The 20,895-nt window shown below is 43.9% G+C and overlaps 1 protein-coding gene across 3 annotated transcripts in view; it reads left to right on the top strand.

Moving 5' to 3' along the window:
* C9H10orf71 (chromosome 9 C10orf71 homolog) overlaps positions 1-10,616 on the top strand; it is a 75,705-nt gene extending 65,089 nt beyond the window's left edge. For all 3 annotated transcript variants that reach the window (XM_077183100.1, XM_077183099.1, XM_077183098.1), the window contains one exon: positions 711-10,616. In XM_077183100.1, the coding sequence (XP_077039215.1) occupies positions 887-5,488 (4,602 nt within the window). In that variant the 5' untranslated portion in view covers positions 711-886 and the 3' untranslated portion in view covers positions 5,489-10,616. The remainder of the gene's footprint in view (positions 1-710) is intronic.
* The last annotated feature ends 10,279 nt before the right edge of the window (positions 10,617-20,895 follow it).

Here is a 20,895-nt window from a genome sequence, read left to right as displayed (position 1 = left end):
ATGAAATCAAATGTTCCCTGTGCTACTGCAGTGGGCCTGCTACAGTCCCGGGGCACTCCTGCCTTCTGCTGGCTAAGCTGATGTTGGCAGCCTCTGCAGTCCAACAGACCAACACAACCCAACTGTATCCTGCTATGAATGCCTAAATTGTACCCCAGCACTCTTTGTCTGGAACATGCACAGTAATCCTTTTTACCTGTAGTGCCATTCTGTTTTCTCAGACAAGGGTTGTGTTCATGGCAATTATCATGACAAAGCTGTGACAGTTTTAAGTTTTACTGACTTTTCTTTCATTTTGGACTTTGTGTGCAATGATGTACTCAGTGACAACTTTTTTTAAGCAACTTTTGTTGCTAATTCTTCCTGGCCAAAAATGGCTAGCCTCCTTTTCTAAATGGATGCACAGCACTTGGAAGTGTTTATGGTTGGAGGTATGGAAAGGGAAGTATTTGAAATTTGTTTCTTATGACGTTGTTTAAGAGCTCAAAAAAATATATAAGATGAAAACACTTTTTTTAATGGCTCTTTCCAGAAATTAAACTATCTACCATGAGCAACTTGAATTTATCAAAATAACAGTGATTTTTTAATGTTTTTCATTGTGTTGCTACCATCACAAAATTAGTCAGTGACTGATAAATCTGGAAGATGCTCTCTGTCTAATAGTGTTAATATAGAAAAATGGTAATTTGTAATTTTTGGCTTTACAGAGAAGAAAGTTTCCTTCAGCTATTCTGTAAGATGAGTCAATGTGCAGCAGCACCACCTGGAAGAATGGCTTTGTGCTTGTGAATTGCAAACAGCTGGATCTGCCTCACAAAGTCACCTGCCTATTCAACATCTGAAATTAATCCTTTGGATACTTCACCCATGACTCTCATGAACAATGCAGGGAAATAAGAAACATACAGAAGGACACAGTGATTCCTCAAGTATTGGGAGTCTCCTGGATGACACAGACAGAGAAGTGAGCAGCCTCACAGCTCGGGCTTTCAAAAGTTTGTGTGTAGCAGAACTTGAAGACCCTTACAATGAACCAGAACTTTCCATTTCACCCGACTTTGCCCTCCAGTTGTCTGCTAAAATTCACTCAGGGGCGTTAAACCATGACATCAAGAAAAGCAATGTCTGTGACAAGCTAACAGCAAGAAACAATGAACATACAATATGGGCTTCTACATTCCAGCAGTTACCTAAGTGTGCTTCAGAGGAGAAGAGGATTGCTAAAAACAACACCTTTGCCATGGAAAGGAAATTGGGCTTGCCAGTCCCTGGTTCAAGGAACAATAAGCATGTTTCAAAAGTGTCCTCATTGATTAAGACATTTGACAAGACTGCAGACCAAGGGTCAGGAAGTTCTCTGATAACAAATAAGCAGCCCATTAAGAATAGCTTTCAAAAATACAAAATAAATCAGGGCAATGATGCTGCTTCCTGGGATGATACAGACATTTTAAGCATCCACAAGGAACTTTCTGAATTTTCTGAGGCTAGTCAAGGTAGCCACTGCCTCAGTGGCAAACATGAGCCACAGAGAAGACCTAATAAAATAGACCTGAGTTATGGGGACTCTGATGGTTATTATCCTGTGCTGATTGAGATGTCAAAAGTAGCCAAGTCAAATTTTTCCCATTCTTCTAAGAAGGCTTTAAAAAACAGAAACTTGAAAGTTAGTGAGCCAGCAAAAAAAGGTAGTTTTCTTCACAGTGAGAATAGTGCTTTTGAATCATGGAATGTTCATCATAAAAAAATGACAGAAAAGGAGGAATTTGTTGACATAAAAATGGAAAAGGAAGGTCTTGCATACCTGGAAGAATCACCATTTGTTAAAGGATCCCACACAGGTGAACATAAATTGTCACCTGCCCCGACCACTGTTGCTAAGAAGAAAGAGAAAGACTTTCAGATGAAGCCAACTCTACAAGAAGCTTCTTTCTCTCTCCGAGTCGTACCTCAGGGTCCCCACCCTTTAGAAACCAAATTCCCTGTCGTTTTCCCTCCCACCCCTCCCCCTAGGAACCATGTACCCCAGGGTCCCCCTCGGCCACCCCCTGCCCCACCAGCTCCTCCTCTCCCACCCCCCTGCCATCCCCCAGCACCCCCTAGCCCTGAAGCCCCTCCTGTGCCACCACCCCCAGTGCCAGCTCGACTGTCCCCCACTGCCTTGTCCCAAGCCTCTGTGTCACCCCAGTCTGTGTCCTATAGCATGGTTTCACCCTCACTCAGGTTTGAGACACCCAGTCCTCCTCCACCAAAACCCCAGGCCACCTTAGCTGAGGAGGAATCCCAGAGCCCCCAGCTGGGCAATGCCTGCCCACCCTGGAGGAGACAGAGGGCTACAGAAAGGGCAGCAGGGAAGAGACAGGCTGCAAAGGAGAAGGTCACAGACAGCCACAGGACCTCATTGTCAGAAAAGGTGACTGGTGCTGACCCTGCTCTGCATGTGGCTCCTCTGGCTAAGCAGGCAAACTCCCCTGGATCCATCAGCCCCTCTTTCAACATCAGCGAACTCCTAACACCTGTCATACCACCAAAACAGGAGGGGGACACTGCTGAAAGGGAGCTGATCCCACTGACACCTCCTCCCACAGAGAGCATGACCTCAAGAGACAATGAGGAGAGCACCTTGGATGATTACAGGTCCTGGGATAGTTGCAGGTTGACAGCATCGAGTCTGTTATTTAACTTAAAGGATGTGCGCAAACGTGTTAAAAGCATTTATACCCCTTCTCCCCTCTTAAGGGCCTTGGAGGAGAAAAATAAAACCAGGGAAAATATGCAGGAGAGTACAAAAATGGATGCCTCATTCTCAACTTCGCATGACAAAAGCGAGAAAAATATTACAGAGAAAGATGAATTGAGTGATATAGCTTATGTATTGTCTAGCAGTGTTCATGAAAATGACAATAAAACCGATTTAACTGGACACTTCACAGGCAATTATCTGACTTTGAGTTCACCCCAGACAACAGAGGCCCCTCCATTTTACCAAGCTGGAGACAGCATGAAGCAAGACAATTCAAAACACCAAGATCTGGTTAAAAACATAGAGGATGATGAAAATTTCCCCTCGTTCAGACATGAATCAAATGAACTTGACTTAGGAAAACATCAGCAGTATACAGCACAGAGACCATTCAGCAGAGACAGTGTAGATAAGAAAGCTGGGCGGCCCATGCAAAATCACAATGTTCAGGGTGAGGAAAATGAAAGACAAGCTGCTATTCAGAATGAAAATTTTGCCTTCAAAACACTCCTAAACCAACTCCCACCAGTAGAAGATGAGCCTTACAGTGGCACCCAAACCAACATTGTGGTACCTGGCCATGAAGCACGAGGCAAAAGAAGCACTAGTTCCTCAGAGCAATCCTTCGTCTCCACAGTGGAGCAGCCGCTTCAGGAAGAGCCATTTCTGCCAGTGCCCCTGATGGAGCAGACGTGCCTCCAAGAAAGCCAGAGGACTGACAGTGAAACGGGTTCAGGAAGTAAGAAAATACACAAGGAGAGAGGGAAAGAGGTTGGGGAAGATGAACTGCAATATTGTGCTTGTATCAGCCCTGGTACTGGTGCAGCAGAGAAGAAGGAGGGAAGTGTTACTGAGAATGAACAGAGGAGCTTGATGAAAGAGAAGCTAGGGAGAGAGAAAAGGGAAGAGGCCGACAGCACAAATTCTGCATCTGACAGTATTAGAGACATGTCCATCCCCAGGCCTGAGGAACCACAAACACCATCGTCTTCAAGCTCAACCAAACCCAGTCTGTTCATGATTAAAGATAACACATTCAGGTCGCCTCAGGTGATAAGGGCTGTCAAGCTGCCCCTGCTCCGGTCATTCTCCCTGGATGACTCAGTGAGCAGCAGTTATAGGGAAATGGAACGTAGGTTTATGTCCCCAGCAGTTTACAACAGGCGGCACCGAAACATGTTGCATGCCCAGGAGGTTGGCTGGTGGGCATCGAGACACAGAGGGCAGCAGAATGTGAGAGATGGAGCAACTGACAGAGAAAAAGAAGCCAGTGAGTCTGTATCTACTTCAGTAACAGTGGATCCCAGTCTTCTGGAAAATACAGAGAGCTTTTCATTTGGAAAACTGACAGAAGAAGATGAAAAGATTTATGTGTTGTTAAATAAATTTGGGAAAATGGATGAGGAAAGTGTCTGTAGAAGTGAAAAGAAGCCTACGAAGGCAAGACACAGCTTAGAACAGCCAATTATAGGTCTGGAAAATGACCAAGCACAAAACAACCGCAGCTATCCTGCAGAAAGAAAGAAAAATTACTTCAAGAATCATCATTTATCTAACCGCAAAGGGGGCTCTTGCGCTAAAAAAATAATCACTAGGCAGACAATTTCCCCTGTGACTGGCTCCATGTTAGAGGACCACACATGTTCTTCCGTATCCAATGACACTTTAGAGGATATCCTGCATGCAGAAGATGCACCTTTGTTAGACAATCTTTCATGCCCTGCTGTTAGAAGCCCCAGGTCAGGAAACATGATGCACTCTCTTGCTGCTAGTTCATTGTCAGATAAACCAACTATTTCTGGCCTTAGAGAGACAGGGGATGTTACAAATCCTGCCTTGTTGAACATGGCACTAGAGAGGCAAGCTTATATGCCTGCAGAAGAGATAATCAATTCTGCACAGAGGAATCTACTTTTGGATGTCACAGGGGAAGATGGGAGACTGGAGTCCAGGGGACTTGGTGGGAGGCCAGCAGGCAAGCCACCCACTGTGCCACCAAAAACAGAAAAGGCTCTGCGTCGGGCTAAAAAGCTGGCAAACAAGAGGAAAAAGGTGCAAGAGCAGCAGAAAAACCATCAGACTGAACATGCAGATGCTGTAGGGAGAAAGTCTACTCATTCTGGAGAGACAACAGCATCTGCTTCATCCTTGGTATATTCTCCCCTTCATCCTCCCCTTCACTCAACTTTTATTCCCACAGAAACCACTCCTGGGAAATCTAGACTTGCACCAGCAGCAAGCTCTTCACCCTCTTCAACCCAGCGTAAACTCCTCCAGGACCCTGACTCTGGTCAATACTACGTAGTTGATTTACCAGCTGAAGCTAATGTAAAGACATTTTATGACCCAGAAACAGGCAAATATGTTCAAGTCTCAGTCCCTTCCTTGGAACAGAACCTACACCAGTCCATCTCTTCAGAAATGAAGAATTCTCCCTATGCCTCCTACCCTAGAGTGCTGCCTTTACCAGCCTCATCGGTAGCTGTGCTGAAATCACCTTCTCAACTCTCTGAACCTGCCTGGTCAGTGCCTGCTGCACCAGAACCAGCTGAACTACCTGAAGATGGCCAGCAGGACTACAGATACTCTGAGTCTGTGGATACTGAACCAGCCTCCTACTCCTACCATCAAGATGCTGGAGAAACTCAAGTTCACTTAGGCAAGGATGTGAGCCCAACCCAAAATACTAGCATTGTCACCCTCACCAATTTAGATGATTTTGCTGCTGAAGGAGTATCTTGAAAACTGAAGTGACAAAACATGCCAGCTAATGTTTTTAAGAACTGTTTGGACAGACACATGCACACAAAAGCACATGCAGATTTGATATTTGTACAACACTTTGTCTGAATCTCATTGTGGTTTGGGTGGGAAAGGAAAAGAAAGCTGTTCATGTTGAAAGATGCAAGAAGAAAAGAAAAATTGAGTAAGCACCAAATTATCAGTGAGATGAAGGGGCAATGCCAGCTAGACAAATACATTTGACAATGTAAAGCCACTGCTTGCTGCTGCTGCTGCTTTGTCATTAAGAAGGCTGGGATAGCCAAAGCAAGTGTCCTGTTGCCCAGATGTGTTGCATGATACATGACACTAAATAAAATCTATGAGACCATCCTATGCATCCTATGAGACCTAGAACTGATGCTGCATCTACTGAACTTTCCTCACTCACTGCCTTTGAACTATATTGACAGGTAGAAAGTCTGTGGCTACAAATATGCCATATATGCAAGATCCATTTTTTGCACACTTTGATTGCCCTGATGTCATTGACAAGAAGATTGTATACTGGATGCACAATATAACAGCCATGTCAAAAAAAACCCTTTTAAACAACCAGAATACAGTTGCAGCTGCTCTAGATTTCCCATATACTTTTGCAGTGCCCACTAATATGCTGCTGAATTCTTTATATTTCTTGATAATATCCAAATAGGTTCCCCCAGAGTCAGGGTTTATTTATAATGCTATTTAAAACTTCAGGTTATCTTGATACTTGGCCTAATATTTTGGTGAGGGGCAAGGTTGAATGAAATCCCACAACAGTATTTAATTGTTCCTTAGGACAAGAAATTCTTAGCTATCGTAATTGAAATGTGTTTTGTTTTCAGGCTCCCACTGAAACATGAAACTAACTTTTAAAACCTGAAAAATGTACCTAAGTTTGATCTTGTGAATCCTGTGATTTAATACAAACAAACAAACAACATATTCAGAACGTCCAAAGTATTAATAAGTGCTTCTTTGAATTATCACTTTTCTTTGAAAATCTGTATGAAAATATCATTCATCCTTGCATAAGCTCTTTCTTATCATCATAGTTAATGAGGAAACCTAGGTGAAAAGATGGAAAAATTGAATGTATTGTGCCTGCTTGTAAATATCTGTATTTGGAGTATTGGCTTAGTTTTTTCTGTCTCATTTTCATACTGTTTTCCCCATTTATAACTGATGTGCAGAAACTCTAAGGAAGAATTATGCCAGTGACTTTCAGCCTGATGCACATCTTAGGCAATTTTTACAGGATTTTTTTTAGTGAAGCAGTTCTTGCCTTCCTGAAAAGAAAGGGATGAATCAGGCCCTTTGTTAATGAATACAGTGTGGAGACAGGACACAGGCACTGCTCCACTCTCCCAGTGTTAATATTTATGACAGAGTTTTCCTTCAGAAAATTTCCCAGGACTGAAGACTCTCCTGGGACACAGACCCACTTTGTGGTTTTTCTCCTTCCTTAACCCAAATTCAGCTCTCAGCCTTCCTCCATCCCTGACAAGAGCCCAGGTTATGTGTTCATAACCTGTCCTGGTCCCACCAGACAGTTCCTTTCCTCAGTGCCACTTACTGAGACATTTCTCTTAGACAAACACTAAGGGCATCACTTCACTGATTACAGCGGGGTTTGGATTAATGACTTTAATGATTTTCTATGGTTGCTTTCACCTGTTACACATTCTGTGATTTGGTAGGTTTGATTGCAGCAGAGGTGTGGGTTGGAAATGAAGAAGCTTGTGTTGGTATGTTTGAGTTTTAAGCATATTCAGCCAAATGCCCATATTTGAATAAACATTTATTGTTCAGTTTTCCACCCAGGAAAGTTTTCAACACCTGACTGAATAAAGCTCTGAACAACCTGGGGTGTCCTCAGAGCTGACCCTCCTTGACCACAAGTTCACCCAGAAATCTCCTGAGATCTTTTGCAGCCTGAATTATCCCTTGATCCCGTTCTGAAAACATTAAAATTTAAATTAACTTTGACTTGGAATTCAGCAAATGCAGTCTCCCCTGAAAAAAGGCTCATTTTGAGAGAAAGTTTTTTAAAAAAACATGAAAATCAAGAGTGTTTCCAGAAGAAGAATTCATTTTCAAGTTGTTAAATTGAGAGAAGTGGCTCTTACTATAAATATTTTTTTTTAGTCACCAATATTTTGTAAACTGATGGTGCTATTCATGTTGCACTTCTCTGTTGCTGTCACTCTATATAGCATAATGTCAATCCAGTACAGAGCAGCATCTCATCCACATGTTAAAATATAGATAAATAAATCCATTAGAGTTTTCCATGGTGCATTTAGACAAAACCTATGAAATCTTAAAGCGTATCAGAGTGCACAAACCCTTTTTTTATTTTTGTGAGTGTGTGTGTGTGTGTGTGTGTGTGTGTGCGTATGGTAATACGAATTTTAATGCCCTTAAGGGCCACAAGTCAAGAAGTAGGCTCTCAGAGGACAGGATAAAAGCTTCCTTTCCAAGGGAAGACTATGGATATGAAGTATCTGTGCACAGATTAAAAAATGAATGGTAATTTGATGACAAAAATGTACACATGTATTCAAAAAGGTCCCTTTTACTTCTTTAACTGTCATTTATTTTGTAGACATGCACACTTCTGAACCCTTTTGTCAAGGGTCTCCTAAAACTCTTATTGTGGAGAATGGGATGCACCATTATACTGCTGCCAGGTATGTGAGGAAAGCAGGGTGTATTTTTCCCTCTGCTGTTAAGGTGAGCTGAAACATGGGCATTTAAAGAGGAGACAGTCCCAACTGGATACCAAACACATTTCAAGTAGGATTTCTTCATTTCCATCAGCCTTTTCTGCCAGCTTCAGGGAGCTGCATTCACAGTGGGCTGTGTCTCTGAACCCCCCCTGAGGGGGTTTTGACCTGCAGAATTTGTAAGTAAATTGTTGTGGCAAGGTGAGGGTCTTCTCCAAAGTAACAAGTGACAGCACCTGAGGAAATTACCTGAGAGGTAATTTCCATGGAGGTTTAGATGAGACATTAGGAAACATTTCTTCACTGTAAGGGTGCTCAGTCACTGGAATAAGCTGCCCAGGGAAGCAGTGGAATCACCATCCTTGGAAGTGTTCAAAAGGTGTGAACATTTGGTGCTAAGTTAACTGTTGCTCAAATGATTTTAGAGGTCTTTTCCAACCTTAATGATTCTACGATTCTGTGAAATTAAACAGGGGTTTTGAGAATAGATAACCAAGTGGTTTTTGTCTTGTATCCACAGCTTTCTGCACTTTGCCACAGGGCATGAATGATATTAGAAAAGTATTGCTCCAGGTCCCAGCCTGGTATTGAGCAGGAACCCATCAGCAAAGCTGTCTCTGGCCTAGCCCATGCTGCTGGCCAACTTCTTGCAAGGCTGTGGGAGTGTGTGTGAACAAACACACCCATGCATCCATGTAAACAGCCCTATATATATATAATATACCTGTAAAACTGCCATTTGCATATCAGTATAAGAAAGCAGTAATGCCTGTGGTGGTGAACACAAAATGGTTGTGTGTTAAAGGAAGACAAATGACACTTTCCAAATAACACTTTCTGTTCCTTGCCCTATTGTGCTCGTGCTTGTTGGGGGGATGTTTCCCCTTGCTGCTGTGGGAAACAGGGCTGAAGAGGTCAGTCCCAGGCAGAATGAGAGCTGTAAATTGACCCTTTTTGGGGGGGAGGGGTGCTATGGGAAACGTGCAATAGTCCTGAAAGCAGTTGTAGGAAAGCAGTGTTTTGTGACAGTGACATTAAGTTGTAGGTGAAAGAGGTGTTGAGGCAAACCAAGCCAAGTTCTGCCCTGCCAGCAGGCTGTGGTTAGGACTAAAGAACACAGGTATGCATGGAAGCACAACAGGCTGAAGGGAACATTGCTGTCACCGTTTCCTTCTCCTGCCCGTGGCCTTTGTGCATGTTGCATTTCTTGGTGCCCTGAGGCTCCTTCACAGTGGTGATTCTTCCTTGGCAGGTGTGACTGAGGCCAAGCCTGACTGAGCTAGTCCTTCATTCTAGGGCCAGAACTGCCTCCCTCTGAATCGCCTTCTCCTTGTGGGGTGACTGCAATGCCAACAGTCCAGCTGTCACATGGCAGACTTGGACTGCCATCCCACAGCCATGGCTCTGTCCCAGGGGCTTGAATTTCCTCATGGAAAATGCTGGATTTGTTTTAGAGAGTTTAGTTTAATTGAAATGGCCTACATGCATGGAGTTTTGTCAGCTCCTCCTTGGGAGTTCAGTGCCTTCCGAAGTCATCTGTCCAAGAAGATCTATGTTCCATCAATGCAACTGTATTTGCAAATAAGTAATTATTTATTAATTAATAAACAAAATAAACGGGACTTGTTTTATAATACTGGAATGGCTTCTAGCCAGCTTTTTCATTATAATTATGTGTCATTGTAATTCTCTCTCCAGTTATGCTGGCAGAGGAAGTTGAGAACAAGGAAGTGTGTGTGTCTGTGTGTGGTACACAATTAAAAGACCTAGGAGATGACTGGATGCAGGGCTTCATCCCCCTTCCTCCCCTTCCTAAAGAGAGGGAGCAGGATGCTGAGCAGAAGCACCTTTGGCCCATGACTCCTGCAATCATTCCCACCCTCCCTGTTATGCAAGGGCAGTGGTCTGTCTGGCCAGAGGACCATGGAGATCTGTGCCAGCACCCAGTCCAAAAGCACTGGGAGATGATCACCTTCTTGCCACCACCTAGAGGACATCAGGGCCTTTGTACTCCCTGTGTCCCATCCACCTGGGGGAAGTTACCAGGTATGTAACTTGTCTTTTTTCATATTTCTCCTTATTTTCTCCTATTGTATGTTGTGTTATGAAACACAATGGAGACTCTTCTCAGAGTGATTTTGGCTCAGTCCCTGTCCAGACTGGCAATTTTATTTAGGTTTGCTCTGCTTTTATCCCTGAGTAGCCAAGGACTCCTTGCTGACAGTGAAAGTGCTACTGTAATATGAATATAACAACCATAAAGAGAATAGTTGGCTGGTTATGTTTTTACCAGAAATAGACTGACAGGTTTGCACATCTGTATTTGGGGGATATGCTCTGTTTCTTTTCTGTGTAAATAAAAACTCTAAGTTTTATCCCTTCTCTCAGTGAAAAACTGCATCAGAAGCTGGTGATATTGCACATGATGGGTTACATGGGCTCTAGTGAATACATATAAATGTGTAATTTGGAGCAACTGGTGTACATCAGTCATTTTTATTAAAGAAACTCTGCTTCAGAGCCTTATAGGAGATAAAGAACATGGAACATTTGAGTAAATTGGACTTCAATGTGTTTGGGGTTTTTTTGTGAAATCCTCATTATAACAGCAGAGGTCAGAGATTAATTTATTTTGTGTTTAGGATGATTATTCTGGTCTTATGATGATCTCACATTTAACACTGTCCCATGATACTAAATATAATATTGTAATTATGGGGTTTAAATGGATAGGGAATGGCTGAAAATGACCTGTGGTCTTCCCTTGCTTCTTTTTGATATTCTCAAAGTTTTCATGATGTTGATTTCTCACATTAGATAGTTAGATCTTTGGTACTATATGGCCAATTAGAGACTTGCTTCTAATATGCTATTGAACATAGAAAGCAGCATTCCAATAGTGCAGAAGAGAAATCATTTCTGTCCCAATTGACTAAAGCTCTGTGTTTTTATTAAAGCAGATTTAACTCAAGCCTTGGGGGAAGCAGCTTGCAGTGGTAAAAGATAAACACTTTCCTGTGCCCAAGTCCATATTGAATAAATTGAGGCCTGGGGTACTTTGAAAGAAGGAGAGAGGGAAAGACTCTGTGAGAAGCAGGGACAATGTTGGAAATCCTTCTAACAAGGGAAAGAAGTGGGACTCTGGCAAAAAGTAGAAAATGTTCAAAGCTGGAGCTGCACTTTGCAAAGCCAGGGCTTGTCAAAGGCAAGGTGCCTGACAGGCTGATTCTGGTTGGACTCCCTTGCCATGGAGCTCCCTGGTGTGTTCACACTCCTGCTTAAAGCTGGCATGGGGAATGGCAGCATTCAGAGCATACAGAAACGGAATTATTGCTGTGCCAGCATTGTCAGTGATGTCTCCAACATGAAGCATTTCAGGTGAGCTAAGGTGGCCTTCTTCAGGACCATTCTTCCATTGACAGGGCAGAGATGACGGACTGAGATAAACACTGATCTTTCTATTCCTAACACTGATAAGCTGCAGGGGATGAGAACTGGATTTGGTCCAAGAGAAACTCTCTCTGCTTGCCCTGAGATTCCTGAAAGTCTGTTGTCAGAATCAGTTTCTGCTGGTGAACACTGACGGCCTGGAACAGGTGCCCTGAAACTGCATCCCTTCCCAAGGAATGTGGGTGAAAACATTCCAGAATTATTCCATGCCAAGATGGTCTGTGCTATTCAAAATTTCTAAAAGGAAAAGTTAGAAAAATAATGAAAACAGAATTTCCTATCACTTTACACTAAGACAATGTTATTGTCGATAGTGCACCCATACCTGTGTAGAGATGCATCTAGGAGTGTTTACATGTCTTTATAAGCTTATAGATACAGCCTTCATTTACTTCTGGAGTGTCTGGACATGGTCTAAACAGTGCCCTCAATGTCCTTTCCAGCTCCCACTTGTCTGTGCACATGTCCTGTTACTTGCAGCTCCACCGGGGAGCTCCATTTTCCCCTGGGATTCCCATGTTCCACTAACCCAGGGAGATGAATGTTTGCTTCTTTCCACATTCGTGCCAGGACTAGGATTGTACCTGGGGTGCCCCCACACCTCCATCTCTCTGCTGAAGGGAGGGTGGTCACCCACAGATTGTCCCCTCTTGCTAAAGGTGGTACAGTTGGGGAGTCTGGGGCCAGGTGGGATGGAAAGCTGGATGGAGATGCCCTTTCCTTACTGTGTCCCCTTCCTGAACCCCCTGCATTATCAGCCCCAGACACAAACACTCCTCCTGGCAACAGGATCAACCCCAACAGTTCAACCCAGCAGCAGAACTGGCCCTAGCACTGATCCTGCTGCCATAAACTCCTTTCCTTAGCAACCAGATGAGCCCTAACATAAACCAAGCAGGATCAAATACCACCTGGAGTACTGGACCAAAAACCTACTGACACAGCCAAGTCACATGACTGCACCTTAGCAGGAATTTTCCAATAAAACAGCTTCATTGCTGAAAAAGACACTGCTTTGACAGCACTGAAATTGCTAGGAAAAAAACTACATATTTGGACTGTTAATTTTTTTTCATCTGCTATCTTCTCGGACGGGAAATTTGCTCAAAAAATTATTGAGAAGTCCTTGTTCGGATGCCCAAGTAACCAGTCCTGGATCTTTTCTTTTGGACTAAAAGTACTTTTCAAATAAGTCATTAATTTAAAAACATGTATTATGAATTTGATGGTAGAGAAAAGGGTTTCAAATATCACAAAACGGTTTTTGGTTAATTTCTTTGGAGTTTGTCGAGCTGAATATTGATTTGACCTTTTTTCCCCAGTGTCCGGTTGGTTTGTTTGTTTGTTTTGCTGTTGGTAGTGGTGGTTTAGAGGGGGTTTTTTTGTGCATTTTGGAATGAAGAAGAGATGTTACGGTCACGAAAATGGCTATGCGAGGGGAACAGTCTCTGATGCGGTCACAGACACGCTCCCAGCGCCGGCTGTCGCTTTGAGCCACAGCGGAGCTCCCTCTTGTGCCGGACTGTCCGTGGCTCTGGGTGCAGCTGCCGTGTGAGCAGCTCCAGGCTGGCAGCCTTCTATCAACACTGCAGGGGCCTGCTCTCGCTGCGGGCTAACCGTGCTTTCCAGGGGTACAGAAAGCTGCTTGTAGATTTATGTCCTTCTGGGCATCCCAGGCATGTTTAATGGTGCAATATCTGCATCCCTGGGGTATGCTAAGAGCTTATCTGATCAGGCTCAGCAGGACACCAGCCACGTGGTTTACACTTGTCAATTTTTATGCTTCTCATCTGAAAATCCCAAACAACAGCCTGGTCCTTGGAAAGCTTCCAGTGGTTGTGAGATGGCACTAAAGTAAGGGCAATGGTATATCCACATTGCACTTGAAAGGCTCCTTCAGCAGGTAAATACCCTTCATCCTGTAAATAGAGCTGAGCTGGGGGTAAAACAAAGGTTTAATACGTGTGACTGCATCTGTACTATGGGCATTTGCTGGAGCAGCATTGTCAGCCATGGTCACATACAATTGGGCTGAGCAGGAGGAAGCCTGTGATGCTCAGAGACCACAGATAAAACTCCATGATCCCAATTTGTGTGTTCTTTATTATGGCTAATCCTAAATCCAGCCTGAATCAGACTAAACCCTCACTCATTCCTAATTCCCCCAAATTAATGCTCACATTGCTGTGTACATGCTGTTAGCTAACAGAGCACACAGCAGACATCATCCTCCATAACATGCTGGGCTGTTTAGAAGACTTTTTGCTCCTTGCTGCTTATTGCCAACTCTGCCAGCACAAGTATTTCCCAATCTGCCTGTAGCAAGCCCAAAATGTTCCCTCCTGCTGATAGAAATGTGAGGAGCTGAGCTCAGGAAGATGGAGGGTCCCTGAGAGAAGGCAGGGAGAAAGGAGGAGGTGAAAGCAATGTGCTTAAACCATGTCATCATTTACAAAAGTAGCATCTGGGCAATGCAATTCTCCCTTGTGGCAGGTGCTAGGGGCGTTGTTAAATTGTGGGCCAGATATATCCACCTTTACATGCAGGAGCTATTTTGGTTGGGCACATATAAGTCCCAGAGACAGAAAGTATGGAATCAAGGTTAAATGGCCTTCCCATGCAGTGGCAGCAGGAATAAGGTGTTTCCAGTACCCTGGCTCCTACTTTTCTGGCTCAGTAATGTAATCCTAAAATCTAACTAATAACAAAGACTCTCTTTTATTCCCTCCTCTCCTGCTTTCAAATGTCTGGCAAACTGTATTGAACAACAGAAGAGTACCAGTGTCACTAAATGTTAATATGTATGTGATTCACCAAGCTGGTGAAAAAGCATAGCTCTTAACTCAGTGGGTTATTTTCTTAAAAGTTTGATGTCATCTGAACTGGCTAGGAATTTGAAGATTTTCAGAGTTTCCTATAGACAAGAGGCTTCTCAACCTCAACAGCTCTGTAGACACTTGATATTTGTACAGAGCAGCAGACCTATGACATTATAACCAAAAAAACATTAATCCAACCATCAAGCTACTTCAAAAGAGAATTTCAGCCAAGACCTAGTGACCCCTTTGTGTGGGACAAACAGTACCACTTGCATCTTCAGCTGTACTGCTACTCATCTCTGTGGTGATGTGATGCAGACAACCCAGTGTGGCATTGAGAAGCAGGTGAGGGGTCCCAGATGTCTTGTGAGCTGTCAGTGAAGAGACAAGTCACCTCTCAGGCTGTGGAGACTCATTCAATTACTACAAGAGGGGACCTCTTAACAAGAAATATCTTCCTTCAGAATGTCTGCACGGAGTAATATAGGGCTCAGATTGGCTTGTCAATGCAAAGGGTCCGCTAGTGAAAATCTACTGAGCAAGAATTCTCCCCCTTCCCTTCCTTCCAGCTTGGAGCCAGGTTGTGAGCTCCACCCACAGCCTCATAGTGGAGGTGGGGATGAAACCTTGTGCAGGCTTCACTGACAGAGAAAGGGCTCTGTGGGGCGCATGAAGCTGACTCACCTAAACGCTGCTCCTGAGCCCGGTGGAGAGGAACTCCACCAAAAGAGAGAGGAAGCTGTGGCTTAAATGAGTATGCTCACACACACACGTACACAGGATGTCTGGCTGCTTGTTGTCTGTGTTATTTATCTGAATAAGCAGCAGCATCAATCTGGATTGCTCCCAGGTTCAGACCCATTGGAGAAGTATGCAAGTATTTGGCTTTCTGAGAGTGATTTTGAAACTTCCTTTCTGACCCTTGTTGGATGGTGATTGTCAAATCCTCCCCGGAGAACCTCTGGCTCAGTCCCAGCTGGATTTATCTCTAAAGTAATGGTTCAGAGGAGAAATAGGATCAGCTCTTTTCTCCTGTACATATTCCTTCCCTGCCAGCAGCCAATTTCTTGTGCACTGCTACAGAAATATTTCTAATAAAAAGTAACAACTCCCAGGGATGCTCCTATCCCTTGCTCTGCCAAGGCTGGTGATCACACCAGCATCTTGGTTCTCAAGCATCTGCCAAAACCTGATGGCTTCAGCCAGCACGATGGAGCGAGGGTGAGCCAGCTGGGATATAACAGGCAGAGTTTAGGTTCCTGGGGAGTCTTCTTTGCAGAGATGGGCTTCTTCATTTAATGGGTTTTGGATCTTATTTAACACATTGCCTCATGTACAGTGCGGGTGTAAAGAAGCTGTGTGCACATAATAAAAATCTTGGCCTATTTGTGCCTAGGGGAGCCCTAATAAATTTGCCACTATAGCAAGTGTTAGTCTCTAGGGCCGATACTGAATGCTGGAGTTTAATAAAAAAGAATTCTGAAACAGAAGAACTGAAAGGTAAACCAGTTTGGCTGACAAAGCAAACACAGTTTAATTAAAAATGAAGTTTTCTCCTGGCCTTGACCAGTCCCAAGGAGCAGTGTCTCAGGCTGGCTGTGTCTGGCCTGCCTTCTGATGGCTGCTTTCAGGGTGCATTTTCCAGCACACCATCAGAGATCTCCCACACTGGGCTGAAGGCACTTCTCAGAGTGTGTTCAGGCCATTGTTAGGGCAGAAGATGGGTAAGTAAGTCATGAAGGATAACATATTCCAGGTGTTCACCTGTATACAACATTAATGTCACAGTATTCTGGCTTGTGCTGGGACTGAGAAAGCAGGTCAGTAACAGCAGCCCTGCCATTAGACCAGCCCAGGGGAGTGGACATTTTCCCTGTACAAATAGCTGTCACACTCTCAGATGCTCCAGGACACTGTAGAGTTATTTAGCGGCACTGTCTGAGACCAGAAGCAGCTTCAGTAACTTCCAGGACCATCAGAACAGAGTTCTAGAAGATGCCTTTTGTTGCTCTCCATGTGAAAACTCTTCTTGGTAAAATGACACAAGAGGTGGTGGTTTTTGCCTTATCTGTTTCATATTATGGATGTTGTATTGAAAAAACCCTGACTACAGAAGAAGCCATTGAAATTAAATACTAGAAGAATTATGCAAGCCAATATTTTAAATCCTGGTGAGATTTAACTATTACTAGTTTACCACAAGAAATGTCTCACAACTCCAAAATATGGTGCTCAGACTTCTGAAACAGCAGATCAGCACCTACTTGTGGCAGAAAACTTAGGGCAGACAATAAAGCCACTGTGGTTGGATTATTAATATATTGTAAACACATCACTTTCAACTAAGGCTAGATGTGCTACAGGCCAATGAAATTCACATTTTCACAAGCCAGGACTGTTAAATGCTTCTTTGGTAGCTCTCAGGAAAAGATCTTATTTTGTGGTAATATGGCCACCCAAAGTCAATATTTTACTACATTGCGAAGGAAGTTTTTAAGTGGAAAGAATAAAGCATTGTTTATTGTACTCTATTACACTTTTATTTATGGCATTGTGGTGGTGCCACCCCCCCGCCCTCGAGCCACACTGTGATCTCAGAGAGGGGTGTCAAACTCTTCAGTGCAGAGTCTGAGTTATGCACTCAAGGCTCGGGTATCAATGCAGGGCATCTCACTTCCCCTGCTTCACACGCTGCTTCCACCGCACCGCCAGCCAAGCACAGCAGGATCCTTATCGAGCACAGCTCTTCTAGAGGGAGAATGTGCCACAGCAGCACACCACAAGCATTTCATCTCCATCCCCTGCTCCCTTGTGGTCCACCCGGCAGCAAATGACTTCCTCCCACACTGTGCTGGCTTCTTTCTGCTGCGGGGAAGCAGAAAGCTTGAGTGCACAGCAGAAGTGCAGACTTACAGAGACAAGCCCTGCCAGCAGGCTTTATCCCTGGCCATGACCTGGGATGGGGGACTCCTCTGGGAAATGGAGAGGTCACCCCAAATTCACCAAGGGCAATAGTCTGTGGGGATCAGAGACGAGGGCACTGACTGCAAGAGGGAAGAGTTTAATGGTAAACTAAGATCTCCATGCACATGGCCTTCAGCATTGTTGTAAATAATGCTCCTAATAAAGAGCCAATTAGACCAACAATCTCATTACTATCCAGCATGCAGTGTAGGAAGGACTAGCCTAAAGCATAACTGAGCAAAAGTGAAAACACAGCTCCACATTTCCTGTTACAATGTACACAAGGAGGCATAAGGAGACTTAATTATATGTGTAAGAGGTAACAAGCATGGAGAGCTGAGGGAATGGCAGGCAGCCTTATAAAGAAGCCCCACAGTGTGGCACTTTGCTTCAATGCCCATTAACAAAACCCAGCCCAATGTGTTGTAGTCACCCCACACTTGTCCTGAGCACAGACACCTGGATGGCCCTGCCAAAGCCTCCCCAGTGCCTGCTCCTCCTGGAGCACCAGTTACTGCAGCATGGTGGTGGCAGCAGGTGGAGAGTCAGCACCAGGGCTGGAGGCAGGACCATGGGCTTTCCACAGAGCCATGAATGAGGATGCAGAGAAGGTAAGGGATGAGGAGAAGCCTGGGCATTGTGGGTGTCTGTGATTTCTTGAGAAAGGAGCTCAGGACTGGAGACCCTTTGCCAAACCCAAACGAGAAATGTTGTCACGGTAACTGTCCGTGCTACGCGTGGCTCATGCTAGTACAGAAATTCAGAGAAAATTATTTCATAGGATCCAGTGACAATGCAGTGAGCTGTCAAACAAAACATATTTATCTTACATCCATCCCTTAAACCTTTGGCTTCCAATTTTCCTTCACATAACCAAAGAAATACCATGCAGACTAGTTTTGGAATAGCTCTCATGTAAATCATCCCCTTGGGCTTGGGCCTCTCAAGCTGGGGTTCAGCCTGAGTGACTTTTTATAGCTGAGTTATAAACTTTTAAATGCCAGACTTAATCAGAGCTACTGAAATGGTCATTAGAGTGGTTTAAGTGGCATAGCCCTGATATATGACAGCACAGAAAGTAGGCAGGTGGCTCATCTGCAGTGGGCAGTCCATCTGGGAGGGAGCAGGGTCTGGTGGCTGGAAACAAGCATGTCTGAGACACAGATCTCTGGAGTTTTGCTCTTGCCCTTGTGCTACTGCTGAGTGACTTCAAGCAAGCTCCCTTGGGATGTGCTGCCCTCAGCAGCCAGGTCTCAGATCAAAGGCTTAGAGGAAGAGGTGGCTCACCATGCCCTGGTTGCTCCAATATGCTGAGAACATGAATATTCATCCACCTCCCCTCGGCAAACTGCAAGAATTGTAAGAGAGTTGGTCTACGGTTTCACACAATGTTGTGTGCACTCAAAACACACAAATCAGCCTCATTTTTGGCTTGGAGCAATCACCCACAAAATCTTACTGAATAATTATAATCACAGACATATCAGACACTGAAGAGCTCGGGCTTAAGGGGGTCTAATGCTGTTTTGCTCCTTACCAGGAGGGTTTGTAAAGCTTTGAGCCCCCTAATTTTGCTGAGACACACAGCAGGTTCCAGCTGTGCATGGGAGAGCCTCCCTCACTCTGCAACATTACTGTGGTCTGAGCAGAACTGGGCAGTCATCAATGTGAAAGGTGCTTGCACAGAGAAATTGATCCGAATGAAAACAGTACAGGAGCTTTTCAGGGTCTTCTTTCTAAATTTATTCAAGTATTAAACAAACAGAAACTACAGCATGCATCAGATACTTTCCTTTATTGTACAACAAAACTGTGGACTTGTTTGTATTTGCAGCATTTCCAGCAACATCAGGCAGACTTGTCGATGTTATCCAGTTTTGCACAGTCACTAGAGTGTCGCATCATGAATTATTAAATCAGTGCTTCGTGGTAATACATAATTTCTTATCAATTATTCATGCTAATGTGCGTGTAGTTTACTTAATTGTGTTATTGACGATCAAAAGTAATTTCCTGAAAATCCTCAAGGACAGAAAATTTAATCAGCGTAACTACTTTTCAGATGCAATGCTGTTAAGTATTCTTAATTTGCTCAACAATTCACTTATTTATGTACCTTTCTGGAGGAAATACGAGTTTAATCAAACAATTAGATTGAAGAGTTAGTGTACAGAAGGGCTGAAGTTCAACTGAATGCAAGGTAATTATGTTGAAACAAAGTTGGGCCTGCCTCTTTGGACTGGAATATTTTTTTTAGTCTTTTTTTTAGGAGGGAGAAAAAAAAATTATGATTGGGAATATCACTAAGAAAACAGTGATCCTCTATCCTCCAACCACACCCCACAACAAAGCACACAGTGATCCCTGTTATTTTGGTGGAAGCATTGCTGCTGTTGTTAAGCTAAGCCATAACTTCCACCCCCAGTTCAGCAGAGCAGCTCCTGAAGATGAAGTACAAAAGCAGACCACAGGCTACTGTATGTTCCCCTCCCTGCATTAGGACAGTTAAGAATCCCCAGAAGAAACACACTATGTGGCAGAAGTAAAATAAAATTACTCCATTTGATGCATGTGGGCCCTGCCTGACATTTTTTTGTTCTTCGACTGAAGGACAGACCCAGCAATGCCCTCTCTGCTGGCTCATGCCCAGAAGACACAAACTCCACTCTGGGGGTGCCTGGTACCCTTGGCACATCCACAGTGATGGTGCTGGGTGCTGCCAACTGACCCCAGGAACACCAGGGCTCCCACCCTCTGAGTGGGTGCTGACATCAAGCCATGCCTCATGGAAAGGAAGGTGTGCACCAGGAGGTATGAAAGGGTCCTGTGAGCCCCAGAGAACTCCCAGGTTCTGTGAAATTCATGAGCTGAAATCACTTACATGGAGGAGACAAAATTCTGATGCCAACTTTATTCAGGAATGCCTTTCCAAGCACATCCCCAAACCTGGATGCTGTGAACAGCCAAACAAACCCTGTGTAAAGGCATGTGTTAGCACATTTCAGGAGGTCCACAGCACAATGTGCAGGATCAGGGGTGACAGGAATCCTTCCACTAGCCTCCATGTTACTTGATGAAAATCTCAAAAAAGCAGTTTCAGCCTGTTCTCCAGGGACACCTGTGGACAAGCCTAAGGAATCTGCAAATGGCACCCAGAAAAGTCAAGTTCATGTCCCTAAGTTTAAATCCTCATGTTCAGTTCCCATGGAAAAAAAGTGAGATTAAAATGATTGCTCTTTAGATCTAAGTCTGTTTTGCTTTGGGGAGGTTTGGGTGAGAGATAAGACTAAATTTAATAAGGCATCAAGTTCTCCTTTGCACTGTTCCCAATCTATAATAATTAGTATCTTTTAATATCTAGATTTATTACAACAAGCTTTCAGTAAATGGAATAGTGTAAATTTGGATGGCATAAAGGAAT

Source organism: Agelaius phoeniceus, chromosome 9, assembly GCF_051311805.1.
Source record: "Agelaius phoeniceus isolate bAgePho1 chromosome 9, bAgePho1.hap1, whole genome shotgun sequence".
Taxonomy (NCBI): Eukaryota; Metazoa; Chordata; class Aves; order Passeriformes; family Icteridae; genus Agelaius; species Agelaius phoeniceus.
This window is presented reverse-complemented; position numbering and strand designations above follow the sequence as displayed.